This window comes from Lonchura striata, chromosome 34, assembly GCF_046129695.1.
Source record: "Lonchura striata isolate bLonStr1 chromosome 34, bLonStr1.mat, whole genome shotgun sequence".
Classification (NCBI taxonomy): domain Eukaryota; kingdom Metazoa; phylum Chordata; class Aves; order Passeriformes; family Estrildidae; genus Lonchura; species Lonchura striata.
Window position 1 is genome coordinate 2,582,147 of NC_134636.1, and position 14,848 is coordinate 2,596,994.

At 54.1% G+C, this 14,848-nt stretch overlaps 1 protein-coding gene across 1 annotated transcript; it reads right to left on the minus strand.

Moving 5' to 3' along the window:
• Positions 1-3,940: 3,940 nt before the first annotated feature.
• On the minus strand, positions 3,941-8,523 carry LOC144247814 (serine/threonine-protein kinase pim-1-like). The gene is given in 7 exon segments (XM_077789470.1): positions 3,941-4,017; positions 5,560-5,709; positions 5,966-6,145; positions 6,820-7,186; positions 7,391-7,441; positions 7,602-8,031; positions 8,336-8,523. Coding segments are annotated over 7 exon segments (1,443 nt in total).
• Positions 8,524-14,848: the final 6,325 nt, after the last annotated feature.

The window sequence follows — 14,848 nt, forward strand, 5'->3', positions numbered from 1 at the left end:
CGCGCGGGCCGGTCAGGCGCCGCGGAACCAGCAGCAAACACCAGGGCCAGGGCCAAGGCCGGGTCAGGCAGACAGAAAGGGGCAGTGCTGGGCACTGTTTGCATGGCAGCCCTCACTGGGACACCACACCTGGGTCACCTGGCCTGGCAGGTGCCATGGAAACCCCTGGCACGGACTGATGGCACAGACCCTGGCACTGAGACGCTGCTGGGCCGGGTGCTGAGCACAGGGCTGGGCACACAGAGATGCTTTTGCTCTTGCTCAGCTCCCACTGAGCCAAAGCCTGGCCTGCCCCTCCTCTGGCCATGCTGGAGAGGGGCTGGGGCTGTGGGAGAGCTTGGGAGGGGACACAGCCAGGACAGGTGGCCCCCACTGACCCCGGGGATACCCCAGACCATAGTGTATCACGCTCAGGGTATAAAGTGGGGGGAACAAGGAGGAAGGGGGGACATTTGGAGTGATGGCTTTTCTCTTCCCAGGTAACACTTAGGCTGGAGGGGGCCCTGTTTCACCAGTGGGCAGGGTCAGCACCAAAGACACAGACACCAACTGAAGGAATTGTGTCATTTTTATCATACTCAGCTGCAAAGAATTACAAAAGGATAAGCTCAGCAAAGCACATCATCATTAGCAAAGCATTACAAAAATGCTCAGCAATGCATCCAGTCATTGCTACCAGAGATTGCCTGGAGTGATTAAGGAAAGATCCATCACCAGTTAGCCTCAGGCTTTACAGTCATCCACAGCCACACATCAGCTGGGGGAAGCCAAGGACTGGAGAGCCACTCCCAGACACTGGGAATTCCTGCAGGTGCCTCCACCTCTGCAGCCAATGAAGCTCCAACCCCAAAGCTGTGAGAGGACACAGCTTTTACACTGTTAAACAAACAAGCTGGCATCACTGCTGCTGCGAGAACATCTGCTTTCATTCTCCTGACTGCTTTCTCCCAAAGCCTGGCCAGGGCTGAAGGAGGAAACAAGGGAGTTGACTTTGATCCTTCACCCCCAAACAAGGCCACATGGGGCCTTGTCTGTTTCTAAATACAGAAAGATAAATCCATGTTTTATCAAGGAACACATACATGGATCATGTTGTTAATCATGCTTCTTAAATGAGTGGAAACAAATACAACATTTGCTTGGAAGGTTCATCTAGAGGTGAGCTTTGCCTCAGGGCCTGTTCAGGCCTTGATCACCACAACCTGTTCAGGCCTTGGTACTTTGATTGGTCCTGAGACCTACAATCAACTACAACCTTCGTAACAATTCTTTCAGTAACACAGCTTAGATTTAGGTATTAGGCATAAAGGCATCTCCTCTTGTTCTACAATTAAGTGCAGTTTAAGTTCATTACTCAGAGCTATTCACGCTCCTTTTAAAACATGCCTAAATAGTTGCTATTCTCTCTTATTTACCAAATGCCTCTCTTTTCTTGACACCGTCTCTTTTAAGAAAGGTCTCAATACTCCACTTCCCAGCACAAAGTGTCCCAGCAACTCACCAAGTGCACACACTGCAATGATCACAGGCCCTGCCACAAATGCATTTCACAGCAGCCTCTAATTTGGCAGCCATGAAGCCAATCCCACCAAGAAGAATTTTCTTCTTTCTGCCACTCTTCCACTGCTCTTTCTGTCAAGGTGATTCCTGACTGTTGGCCTTCAAACCCATCACTGCTAGCAGTGCAACATCCCCATCCCCTGATAGCCCAGGTTCCTCCTTGGCCAGCAAGCAGATAATCCAAGGCCATGCGGTTCTCTGGAGTCCCAATTTGTGTTTGTTGGAGCTCATAGGATGTGCTATTGGACATTTTAACAGTACCATTTGCTACCTCTTCAAATAATCCATTCAGCTCATTCATGTCAGCTCCACGGGACAGGGCAGCGCACATGGGGCACAGGGTGAACCAGAATCTTTTGGTTTCTGAAACCCAAGGCACTCTTTGGGTGGAAAATGTTCTCTGGGCCCTAAGTCTTCTCTGTGCTTGTTGCTGAAGGAGCCTAAATGGTGGCCCTGCAGCTGGGAGTGGTGTGACACTGACACTGACCAGCTGCAGCACCCCAAGTTCTACTGACATTGGCAGTGATGGTAAAGCACAGAAATCTTCTGACACTGTAGCCTCTAGAACTATAACAGGGTTTGGTTTCTCCTGACGGGAAATCTGAGTGAATCCTGTCACACTGATCTTTTGACACTGTAGCCTCTAGAACTATAACAGGGTTGGGTTTCTCCTGACGGGAAATCTGAGTGAATCCTGTCACACTGATCATTGTATTCCTGTGTCCCACAGCAGAGTTTTCTGTAACTGTCCCTTCACTGACTCTGTTACGAGGCAGAGCCCATTGACAGAGTTCTGGCCACCCCACAGGGTGGGCCCTCCAAGGGAACCCCATTCTGTTGCAGAGGATAGATAGATATGATTGTTATCTTAGCTAGCCGAATGTCACTTCTACCCTTGGATGAATCCTGGAGTGAAATGGACTATTCCATCCCACCCTGCAAAAGATTGTGGCTCATCCCACACTCCTGTAGCTGCCCCTAAAACATCAGTGTCTGTAACCCCATTGGCCCATGCCTTGTCCCAGCCCACCTGGGAGCCCCTGAAAAGGGGGCTCCGAGTGGCCATGTGGCCTCTTGGACTTCCTCCCTCTCTTGGATTTCCTCCCTCTCTTGGATTTCCTCCCTCTCTTGGACTTCCTCCCTCCTCCCCGCTAGGACTCCCTCCCTCCCTGGGGCTTCCCCTCTCCTAAACCCTCCGTTTCTCTCTCCCCTCCCCCGTCCTCCTAAGCCCAGCCACGTGCTACGCCTGAGAGCACGAGGCTCGGGCATTCCTGAATTCTCCAATAAACCTCTCTCCCCAAGAGCAAGCTTCAGAGATCTCTGCCTCACTACACCCCGACCGTGCAAAGGAGCATATTCATCCCACACCATTCCTCCCAGCTTCAGCTGAGAACATACCCAGCAATTAGTGACACTGAGTGCTTTGGCTACCTTGGTCTTTACATTTTCAAAACATTTTTGATGACTGATCCCTTGGTGAAACTCTGTAGTGTTTTGGCAAACAAAGGTTCTGGCTGACTATCAAGGTACAAATTACAGACATCTGTAGTACTTTAGTGACACAATTCTTCATTCTTTTTGCTCAATCTCATTCAAGTTAGGAACAATAATTCTGTTGTCCATGGAGCTGGCACCTTTTTAATTCCAGAATAATACCCACAAGGTCCTTTAGTGTTCAGCTTTACCATGTTATCTGTGGGTAACAAGGCTTGGTGGGGCCCTTTCCCCTTTGGCTGGAAGAGGGCCAGGACCTCTATTTAGAGAAAAAAAAAAGAAAAAGAAAAAAAAAACCAATTAGATGAATTGTAAAAGATACAAATAAAATCCAAGTGTTAGTGAAACAACTTCTGTAACTTTGCATTAAGAGGTTAATGATCTTTTTAAAAAGAGAACTCAGTTATTTACATTGTAAATGTGCTGATGGCATGGATCCATCTTACTGACCTCAGCAGCCTTTTTTAAAGTTTTTGGGGGTTGTTTCCAACATTGTTATTTTAAATTGTGGTCAAAGCAATAGGAAATTGATTGGGGCCCTTCCAGCTCCAGGCAGAACTGGAAATCTAAACTCTGTAAAACCCCAAATCCTTTAGAAGATGACCTTCCTTCTCACTCTGGGAATGAGCTGCACATTCCCTCTGAAATTGTGAGGGGTTTCTTACGGATGAAAAATCCCACTTACGGCCTTTTGCTCTGGTTTGGAAGTGGGAAGGGCAACTCTCCATCCATCAGCTCCAGACTGCACTGCCTCAGGAACACGGCTCACTTTCCAGCTTTGGCCACATCATGGCACTTCTAGAGGAGGAAGAAAGTGCAACTGCACAATTCCAGCCAAAAAGAAATGAAGAATGAATAGTGGAGATCCAGGCATTCCTGCAGAGATTCAGGGGTTCAGCTGGGACTGTGGAGAGTCTGGGTCCTTGCCAATTGGATGTGTGTCCCCAGCTGCAATCTCCTGGCCTGCAGGGGAGTCTCACTCACCTGCCAAAGGAGAAAGCTCAGGCACTGTGCTCAAACGGGCTCGTCTGATGCAAAGCTGTCAGAGCAATGTGAGGGCAGAGCCAGCCCAGCTGTGCCCAGGACAGAGCCCAGCAGAGCCCTGGCAGAGCCCAGAGCAGCCTCAGCACCCGCAGAGCCCGGCTGCAAGGAGAGAAACCAGAAACCACCCGTCAGCTGAAGGCTCCTGTCCCCTTGTCCCAGCTGCCCACAGAGCCCAGGCCATGCTGGCTGTGCCCAGAGCCGTGCCAGGAGCTGCCCATCACTGCTGCCTTTGGGAGCAGAGCAGGAGGGCAGGACATTCCCAGCCTGCAGCCAGCCACAGCACATCCAGCCCTCAGCAGCTGCCCAGAGCAGGAGACTCCTTGTGCTTGTTGCCATCTCCCAAAAGCTCTGATCCCACCATGCCAAGCAGATGGGGACTCACCTCTCGCCATCCTCCGCTGGGAGAAAAGCTGGTCCCAAACGATGTCCTCAGCCTTCTATAAGGGCATGGCCCATCCACGCTGCAGCTGCTCCCAAGCACTTCCCAATCCCAACTGGACCTTACATTGAACGCTTCCTCGAGAAAAACAAACAACAAACTGTTGAAAAGTGAGTAGAGACAAGGGGAAGCAAGAAAAAAACTCTTATCTCTGTCAGGGGTCTGAGGAAGGCCCAACCCCCACATGCTAGGGAAAATCCCACCCATGGGGGAGAGAAGCCCACACTTTCTCTCTTCCCTCCTGCACTGCCTCCCAAAATAACAATGATCCCAAAGCAAACAAGGGATGTGGAGCAGCCCAAGCCATTCCTCGCCTGCAAAGCACAGCAGCCCCTGCACAGGTTCTGGAGTCCCACCTCTGCTCCCACCATGGGGGTTTGTTTGTGTTGGGCTGGCTGCCCCAGCCTCAGCCTCAGCCCAGGCCATGCTGGGTGGTGGGGGCTGTTAGCAGGGCCAGGAGCCAACTCCCATTTTGTATCCACCCCAACCCATGCCCCCAGCCCTGCCAAAAAGCAGATGGGCAGCCAACTGAACTTGCATCTGCCCCAGAACAAGGAGAACCTTTTGTTCCCAGCCAGTCTGAGCAATGCCCAAATCTGGGAGCATTTCCCCGGCTGTGGACTCATCTGCAAATTCGCTGTGGAGCCTGGCTTTGGAGAAGGTGCCAAAAGTTCATCATCTTCAGCTGCCAGTGTCCAATTTCAGGAAGAGGTTATCATCCTTGATGTTGTCCTCGCTGTCTCCAGCAGCCCCACCTGGTACAGCTTCTCCAGGGGCTCCTTATCCTTCCCTGGGGGTCAGACCAGGCTGTCAGGGCTCTGCCCAGGGCTTCAGCTGCCAGGCAACTGGGACAAGCAAAACCACCTTGGATGGCAGCCACCAGTGCTGGGCAGAGCAGCTCAGCTCCAGCACAAGGGCTGCGTGTTCCCACCAAACAACCCCAGTGCATTGATACAGGCAGGGAAAAAAGTCTGGGTTTCCTTGCTTCTGATTGCCAGGGCATGTGTGGAGCTGTAACTTACCAGGGCCCTGCAGCAAAGTGTGCATGAGGCTCTCTCCCTTCTTCTACGGCAGGTGAATATCCTGTATCCATGGTTCATAGAACAGGTCTTCTAAGGAAGGTCTGTCCAAGAAGTGCATAGATAAACACCACCTGATAAGATCTTGGCACTCTGGGCAGAAAAACCAGAAACCACCGGTCAGCTAGAGAAGGCTCCTGTCTGCTTTGCCCCACTCTTCCCATGCCCAGGCCATGCTGCTTCTGTGCTCCCAGCTGGGCTTAACTTTCCCATCAATTCCCTGTTGTGGAGGAGAGCAGGAGAGCAGGACATGTGCCACCTCCTCAGCGGCTGCCAGAGCGAGATGCTCACGAGCCCGCTGCTGTCTCCCAGCACTGGTGTTCCCCCGTGGCCAGAGATGAGGATCCACCTGGAGAGAGCCGCTGTGGCAGCGAGAGCTGATGGTCCCAGCTGATCTTCCGGCCCCTCCTGAAAGGGTGCTGCCCACAGACCATCTGGTGCAGCAGGATGCCCAGGGACCAGATCGTTGCTGCCTCGCCATGGTACCAGCCCAAGCGGGTCCATTCCGGGGGGCTGTATGACAGTGTTCCTGTGGAATACAAATGGAGTTCATCAGGGGGATGCTGCTGCTTCCAGAGCCTGGCCCCAGCATCCCTGGGCATGCAGGGGCTGCCCCAGTAACACACGGAGTGACTGCTGCGCTCTCGCCAGCACCTGGGATTGTGTACAAACTCAGGGCTGGACAAGAAGCCACTGGTGTTGGAAGAGGGCAGCAGAAGCCCCAGCAAGGTCTGACCATGACATGTAAAGCAAAAACCCAGTCAGGGCTGGGGGAAAAAACAGGTCCTTATCCTCCCTGCCTGCAGTGCCCCAAAAATATTATGAAGCCAAAATTTTATGTTTTCATAAAATATTATGAAAACAAGGTGAGTGGAGTAGTCCAAGCCCTTCCTCTCGCCTGCACACCAAACTGGCTGGTGCACTGGTCCTGGCCCCCTCCTCTGCTACCCCCACCCACGGGTGCTTTTGTCACGCTGGCTGCTGCTGCTCCAACCCCAGCCCCAGGCAGAGTGCTGGGCAAAGGCTGCCAGCAGGGCTGGAAGATGCCTCCCCACCCAGCCCCGCTCAAAAGCAACTCAGGTAAAGACTCAGTACTCTGACTGGCAGCAAAAGGGAGAATCCTCGCTGCCACACCCAGCTTGGCCTGTGAGATGTTGGGCCATGAGATGCTGGGACCGAGAGCACACCCCTGCCCGGGCTCACCTGCAAAGTCAGTGTAGGCTGTGTCCTGCAGGTAGGTGCCACAGCCAAAGTCGATCAATTTTGCCTGGCCAGTGGCCAGGTCAACCAGGATGTTCTCTGGTTTTATATCACGGTGCAGGACCCCGCGGCTGGTGCAGTGCCGCACGGCCTCCAGCACCTGGCGGAACAGCTCCCGTGCCACCTCTTCACACAGGAACCTCCGTGCCCGAATGAAATGCAGGAGGTCCTGAGACCGCTCCGGCCGCTCCAGCACCATCACGATGCTGTTGGGGAGCTCAAACCACTCCAGCAGCTGGACCACACCAGGGAAGCCGGTGGACACCTTGTCCAGCAGGATGATCTCCAGGGGTGCGCTGGTGCCGTCGGGCTGCGGGAGGACCACGGTGCCACCAGTGGGACTGATGTCGTGCCAGGGCAGGGGAACCCCTCAGCCAGCCCGGGATGCTCTGCGCCCTGCGCTGGCCCCACGCCCGCTCCCCATCGAGGCGTCCTGGTGGCTTCCCCCATGCCGGGCCTCGCCTCATCCCCGCCCGGCACGGCCCGGCTGTTCCCGCTGGCCCCGCTCACTCACCAGCTCGCCCCAGCGCCGGACGCGGTTCCGTGGCACCCTTTTGATGGCCACCTGCAAGCCGAAGGCAGCAGCGGGCTGAGCTCGCCGCCCGCCCTGCCGAGCCCCATCCTCCTGCTTCCTTCTCCGCTGCCTCCTCCTTCCTCCTCCTTCTCTTCCTTCCCTATCCTCCTCCTCCTCCTCCTCCATGCCCGCCGCCGGCCCCGCCGCTCACCGGGGCGCCGTCCGAGAGCCGCGTGGCTGCGAACACTCTGCCGAAGCCGCCGCGCCCCAGCAGCGAACCCACTCGGTACCGCTCCTGCAGGGCCTCCTGCGCCTTCCCTGCGGGCGGGACGCGGCTGTCAGCGCTCGGCCCGGGGCCAGGAGCGGCCCCCGAGCGCCCCCCGAGCGCCTCGGGCCGGCCATCCCCAGGCCTTCGGTCTCGGCAACGGGACACGGGAGGCTCGGGGCCGGCGGCCGCGCTGCCGAGCGGCGGAGCTCGGGCCGGGGAAGCCGCAGCGGGGGCGGCGGGAGCGGCCGTGCCGCGTGTGTCCTCCGCGGGGCCCGGGAGGCGCCGGCGCCGGGGCCGGACCCTGCGGCGGGGCCGGGGCCGGGCTCGGGCCAGGCGGAGCCAAAGGGCGGCGATGCCGGCCCAGCCCCAGGCACTGATGCCCGCCCGGCAGCGCCACCGCCAGCACGGCCAGAGCCGGGCGGAGGCGAGACCGCGGCGGGGCGGGCGGGGCCGGGGACGGGGCAGCCCCGCCCGGGGCCGGGGGCGGGCCGGGGGCATGGCCCGGCCCGGCATGGGGAGAAGGAGGCGGGGAGAGGAGAGGGACACCGGGGAAGGACACCGAGGGGAAGGTGTCCGACAGCGGGAGAGGGAGAAGAGAAAGAGAAAGAAGAGAAAAACTGCTTTTGCTGCTGCCGCTGCTGCCGCCGCCGCCGCTGCTGCCTCTGCAACTGAAGCACCGAGGCCGTTTGTCCGCGTGTCCGTTCCCCGCTCGCCCCACGAGCCCCACGGCCGAGCCCCGCGCGCCCCGGGGACAGCCCCTTCGTCTGTCCAGACACGGGAACTTTGCAGTGTGGAGCCCAGATCCAGAGTCCTGACTCCTGCACACTGGCAGAGGAATCGCCTCTGCTGTGTCGCTGCTGTGCATTGTCCTTGCTGAGGCTCAAACACCCTTGGGGCACATTCCCTTGCTGTAGGATTCCTACCTGACCCAAGCACTGCACCTGTGTCTGCAGCGCTGCTTTCCAGTAAAAACAGGGGAAGGCAAACTGCGTGTAGCTCATGGTATTTTACATTGCTAAGTGGCCCATCTTAGAGGTGAGATCCATTTGGAATTCATGGCATGGAGAAGTCGTGCAACATGGAAAATGAGAGCATAGAAATAAAGAGGAAAACATCTTAGATACTTTCTTTCATTTTCATTGCACTTCTGCAAAGCTGTTCCACTTCTCCAGGAATCTTCTCCTGTCTGCTCTTGACAAGAACCTCTCATGGAGAACCAGGTCGAGCTTCTGTCCCAAGATTTGCCACCTGCTGCAGCTTCTCTTGGCTTTCCACACTGCACTGTGTATGCAGCACAACTTTTGCAGCAAAGCAGGCCAAGTGTTTGGAGAACTTGACATGTCCTTTCTTTTCCTGGGGGGCTGGGGAGTTGTGCCACTGGTGAAGTGGCACAATTGTGACTGTTTAGGGCAAATTTTGTGAGGAAACCTCCAAAAGGAGTCCGTCTACAAATCAAGTTCAAGCGGCCCTTCTCCCTACTAATTCAGGAAAAGACTTCCCTGGAGAAAAGTGGAAAAAACCAGTTTATTTAACAAGTATAGTATTCACAAGCATGAATAATATGAAATAAACCCCCTCAGAGTTCTGAAGAGGTGGCAATTCAGAAAGTCCTTTTTGTGGGTTGTAGTTGGATCACTCGGTCTCTTCTCAGTCCCTCTGGCACTGGAATGCAGGGTCCCAGACCTCGGTGGGCCACAGGTCTGAGCTGCCAGTGTTTTTCTGGGTTTTCAGTCCAGAGCAGGTTTAAACAGTTCGAAGAAAAAGGAAAGTCTGTGATGGTTATTAAATTGTTCAAATGTTCAACTCCTGTTTGTTGGCAAGAAACCTTTCTGTGCCTCTGAGTGTCACCATCCCTGAGCCCAAAGGACACAAACCTGATGAGTTGTGGTTTCCACTGCAGGGGCACTTGGACCTTGGCTCTGCACAGGAGAGCTCTTCATCCACTTTCTCTTTTTTCCTCCCTTTGGGCATGGAGGGAGCTCCTGACTTCAGCACATGACTCGTGTGTGGAAAGAGCAAATCTGGGCAGAATCGGGGCAGGGAGGGTTTGGGGGGACCTTGGGATCTGTGCTGGGTACAGAAAGTGTTTTCCATTGCTCTGAGACTGGCTACTGTGCAAAGTGGATTTAATAGCCAGCAGAGGAATGACTTCTGCATCTGATGGAGCTGTGTCTTCCCTTGGCTTTGTTGGCTGACAAGAATTGAACATCCCTCTGTGTCTTCAGGCAGCTCTTACTCCAAGGAAAGCAGGTGGGGGTTGGAGCCAAGGAGCTGAAACCTGCAGGTGCAGCCTGGGCTGGAGGGAGCTCAGATTTGCACAAGGCTGCTCTGAGTGCCAGGGCTTGGATGGGGGAAATGGTGGGGTGGGGGTAGGGACAGAGTCTGATGGATTGTCAGCCATCAAGGGTCTTGATTTTCATATCTATTCCAACTGCATGAGGACTTAAAACTTAAATCAAATTATTCCCAGAGGCTTGACTTGTTCAAGTATTCTGAATGTTAATGAGCTTTGGGGCACTATTTCTCTAGTGAATCTAACTCAGAGTACACAAATTATTGTAATTCCTTTTAAATGTCTCCTTGAGAGAGTTGCTTGGGGGATGAGGGTCAGGGCTTGTGTGTCCTGCTTGGCACAGCCCAGGCAGGGCTTTCACAGCCCCATCCCACACTCCATTTCACAGCTGGAGCTGCTGGTGCCTCTGAGTTCTGCTGCCCCAGCCCCAGGGAGGACTTGGGGTCATTTGGTCACTCAGGAGCTGGGTTGGGAGCTCCAGAGGTGGCTGTGGAGCATTGCCTGTGCTGTGCCAGGGACTGGCAGACACTGCTGGGCTGGGATAGAGGCTCTGGGGGGATTGGGGTTCCAGGGCTGGGCAGGGCTGGACCTGCCCCTTCCTCCCCCACACACAAAATGTTCCCAGCCAACAATCTCCTCCAGTCTTTCACACCAGGCAATGTTGGAGGTGTAATCCCAATTCTGGACATAGGCACCTGGATAAGAAGAGTTCTGTTCCATAGGAAGGAAAGCACAGAGCCCCAGTGTTTGGAAGGCAGATGAGAGCCTTACAAGGCCAAGGTCAGCCAGACTTGTCAGGAATGGAGATTGTCTGCAGGCAGCTTCTGGATATAGGGAATTTTGGAGACAGAATCCCAATTTTGGCCATGGGCACCTGGAGAAGCAGGACAGTGTTGTAATGTGGGCAGCCTCTCTCGCCGCGATACCCCGAGCAGTGGAGTGCTGGGCGGTGAGAGGGAAGAGAACGGGCGGCTGCTCCCCCTGTGAAGCTCTGCAGTCCCACTTGGCATGGGGAGGCGACACGGGACTTGGGGGCGAACAGGAAGGTTTTATTCAGTGAGCCCCAAGACCCTCTGGGGAGGGCGAGCAAAGGTTTTATACCAGAACTCAAGAGGCGGGGTATAGGAACAGCAACCACTGAGGGTACGCCTGGGGAAGAGTCTAAGGAGGAACTAACAGAGCACAAAACTATCAGGGGAAACAGGGCAGTGGAGTTACACAAAGTAACCAAAAGGGTGTTGAGCCTCACTAAATAGACAGGGAATGCTCTGGAAGCAGGGGAGGAGGCTAGGAGGAGTGACAGGGAATGTTCTGGGGAAAGGGGCAGGGAAAAGGGAGGATTGACAACTTGGAGAGGAGGGGGGTAGGGAAGAGCTTGGGAAGATTGACAACTGGGCAAGGGAGGAGACTAGTGGGGGAGGTTGAACATACACAGAACAAATATCAAACTAAAGAAAAACACACAACAGGACAATTCTTTCCCATAGGAAGGAAAGCATGGAGCCTTCCCCAGTGTTTTGGGCACAGATGAGAGGTGACCCTCATGAAACCACTGTCAACCAGACTTGTCCTGGCAATATTCCTATGGGAAAAATCCCTGGATAAAAGGACATTTGGACGTAAAATCCCAATTCTGGCCATGGGCACTTGGAGGAGAAGGACAGTTCTTTTCCATTGGAAGGAAAGCAGGGAGCCCCAGTGTTTTCTGTCCCAGTGAGCCCCAGTAGCAGAGGAGAAGAGACCTTTAACATGCCAAGGTCAGCTGGACCAGTCAGGCAGTCCAGGGAGGCCAAACCAGCCAGACCTGTTCTGTGTTCCTTTGGTTGCATGGGGCCCCACAGTGTCAGAATTGCTCTTTAATTACAAGAAGACATACAGTATCACAATGGACCCTTGGTTCAATGGGGTCCCACAGTGTCACAATAGCCCCTGGGTTCCATGAGACCTCCTAGTTTCACAATGGTTCCAACGATTCCATGAGGTCATGGAGTGTCCCAATGGTTTCCATGGTTCCCCAGGCCCCACAATGACACATGAGTCCTCTGTTCCATGAAACCCACAATGTCACAATGGACCTTTGGACCATGGGGGTTTGCAGTGTCACAATGGTCTCCTTTGGCTCCACAGTGTCACAATGGACCACTGATGACACAAGGCCCCACAGTGTCACAATGGTCTTCTTGGTTCTGTGGGGACCCCAGGGTCACAATGGTCTCACTGGTTCCATGAGGCCTCACAGTGCCACAATGCTTTGCTGATTCCATTGGGCATCATAGTATCCCAATGGTCTCCATGATCCAATGTGTCCCCCAAGTGTCACAATGGTGTCCATTGTTCCATGGTGCCCCACAGTGTCACAATGGCCCCTTGGTGTCACAGGTCCCACAGTGTCACAATGGCCCCTTGGTGTCACAGGTCCCACAGTGTCACAATGGTTCCATGGTTCCATGGTGCCCACAGTGTCACAATGGTCCCTAGGTCTCACAGGCCCCACAATATCACAATGCTCCCTTGGTTCCATGGTTCCTGTGCTGGTGCATTCCCTCCTCCCCTTCTCAGGCCGCCCTGCCAGCTGAGAAATCCTCACTGGGCCTCGGCCTTGGCCAGCAGCCCCTGGGCTCAGCTCCTCTAGAGCTCATCACAAGCACGCTCTGCTCCAGGCACTGCTGCTGCCCAGCCAGCTCCTGGTTACTTTAGGAGCAGCCCTGGGAACTGTTTGTGTTCCCTTGGTGGCACAACATCCCTGTTCTCACCCTGCCAAAGAAAGCTGCTGATGCCAAGTGCGGCCAGGATGAAACATGGCTGGGACTGCAGCCCCTCTCTTGGGGCCCTACAAACAGCGCTCCAAAAGGAGCCCTTGGAGCTCTCCTGGGCCAGCGACTCCCTCTGAGTGGGGCCTCTCCGAGCCGGGAACTCTCCCGTTTGCTGCACTCGGGGATCCCGAACAAGGAGGGAGCCTGGGCCGATCCCCCCACTCCTCCAGGCTCAACCCTTCCCTGCTGGGGAGATGCCAAATCATCCTCAAGGAGCATTTCCCTGCCCTCAGGGGAATTTCTCACAGGTGCCTTGCACTGACTCTCTGTGTCTGTGTGCACACAGGAGTGCCTGTGCTGGGGAATGTGGCAGAAATGCTGCTCTCTGAGGGCTCTGAGTGCCCTGGATAGCTGAGCCAGTCAGGCCTGTAAGTGAGGTCAAGTGATGCAGCCTAAGCTAAGTTAAATGCTGCTAAGAGTTGTTCTTTTGCTATAAGTTATAAGCTGAGCTAAAGAGTATTAAATGATATTCCTCTGTTAAATTGAAAAGTCGTAGGTTAAAAGTTATGTTAAATGCTGTTCATATCTGTTCTTTTGCTAAATTTTGAAGTTGAAGGTAGAAGTTAAGGTTAAGGTATAAGTCCTGTTAAATTTGACCTCTGTTCAGTTTTGGGCCATATTCCTTTTATCCTTGCCCTCACTGTTCTATGTGTCCCTATGCCGCATAAAGGGACAGTTCCCTGATCATTTCTGGTTCGATTGCCTGAATTTTGTTTGGATTTGTGGTTGATTTGTTTCCTAGGTGTTCCTTAAGTGTGAAGTGTTCAGTCAGGAGCAGAGTGACTCTTGCCAGGGAACTTTGTGGTGCTGTCGCTTAATATTAAATCTGGTTTTTGCTGCTCCCTTGCCGGGGACTTTTCAGCGCTCTCAAGCCCTCGTTGGTAACAGGGTGAAGGAGCCGTGGCCCAGGCTCTGGCCCTGGGGGACACAGGGACACTGCCAGGGGGTCCGTGTCCCCCCGTCCCACCCCCCACAGCCCCAGGCCCCGTCCCTGTGTCGGGCTCTGGGGTCGATCTCGTGGAACATCCTCTGGGGGAGGCTGCGGCGACGGGGTCAGGGGGACCCGGGGGGACAGGGGACCCCCCTGTGCATGAGCAGTGTTGGACTTCTCTGGGGGGAACTGGGGCAGAGTGACCTCCTCAGTGAAATCACACAGCTCCTGTGATGTCACACAGCCTCTGTGATGTCACACTACCCACTATGAGATGTAACAGGCCACCTGGGATTTCATACAGCTGGTCTGTGATGTCATAAAATCTGCCCTGTGGTGTCACAGCCAAACCTGTGATGTCACAATCACCCATTAATGTCACAGTCACCCTTTAATGTCACAGCCTGCTCTGTGATTTCACAGTCAGCTCTGTGATGTCACAACCCACTCTCTATTGTCTCAGCCTTCTCTGTGACATCACACAGCTGCTCTGTGATGTCACAGAGCCCTTCTCTATGATGGCAGATTCTCCTATGTAGCCTCACAGCCCATTCTGTGACATCACACAGCCAGCCTGAAATGTCACAGACAACTTTGTGACATCACAACCTCTCCTATGAAATCACAATCTCCTCTGTGATGTCACAGCCTGCTCTGTGATGGCAAAACTCATCATGTCACACAGCACCTCTTGGCCTCACAGACCCATCCTTTGATGTCACACCTTCAGTGATGTAACACAGCCACCGTATAATGTCACAGCACACTCTGTGACCTCACAGCCTGCTCTGTGACCTCACAGCCTGCTCTGTGATGTCCTACAGGCATCCTGTGATGTCAGAGCCTGCTCTGTGATGTCACATAATCACAGAAACATAGAATTACTGAGTTGGAAGAGACCTTTAAGGTCATCAAGTCCAATCCATGCCCTAACACCACCATAGCTAAACCATGGCACAGAGTGCCACATCCAGTCTTTTTTTAAACATATCCAAGGATGCTGACTCCACCACCTCCCTGGACAGACAATTCCAGTACTTTATCACCCTTTCCATAGAAAACAATTTTCTTAATAGCCAATCTAAATTTCCCTTGGTGCAGCATAAGACTATGTCCTCTGGTTCTGTCAGCTGCTGTGAGGAGAAAGAGACCA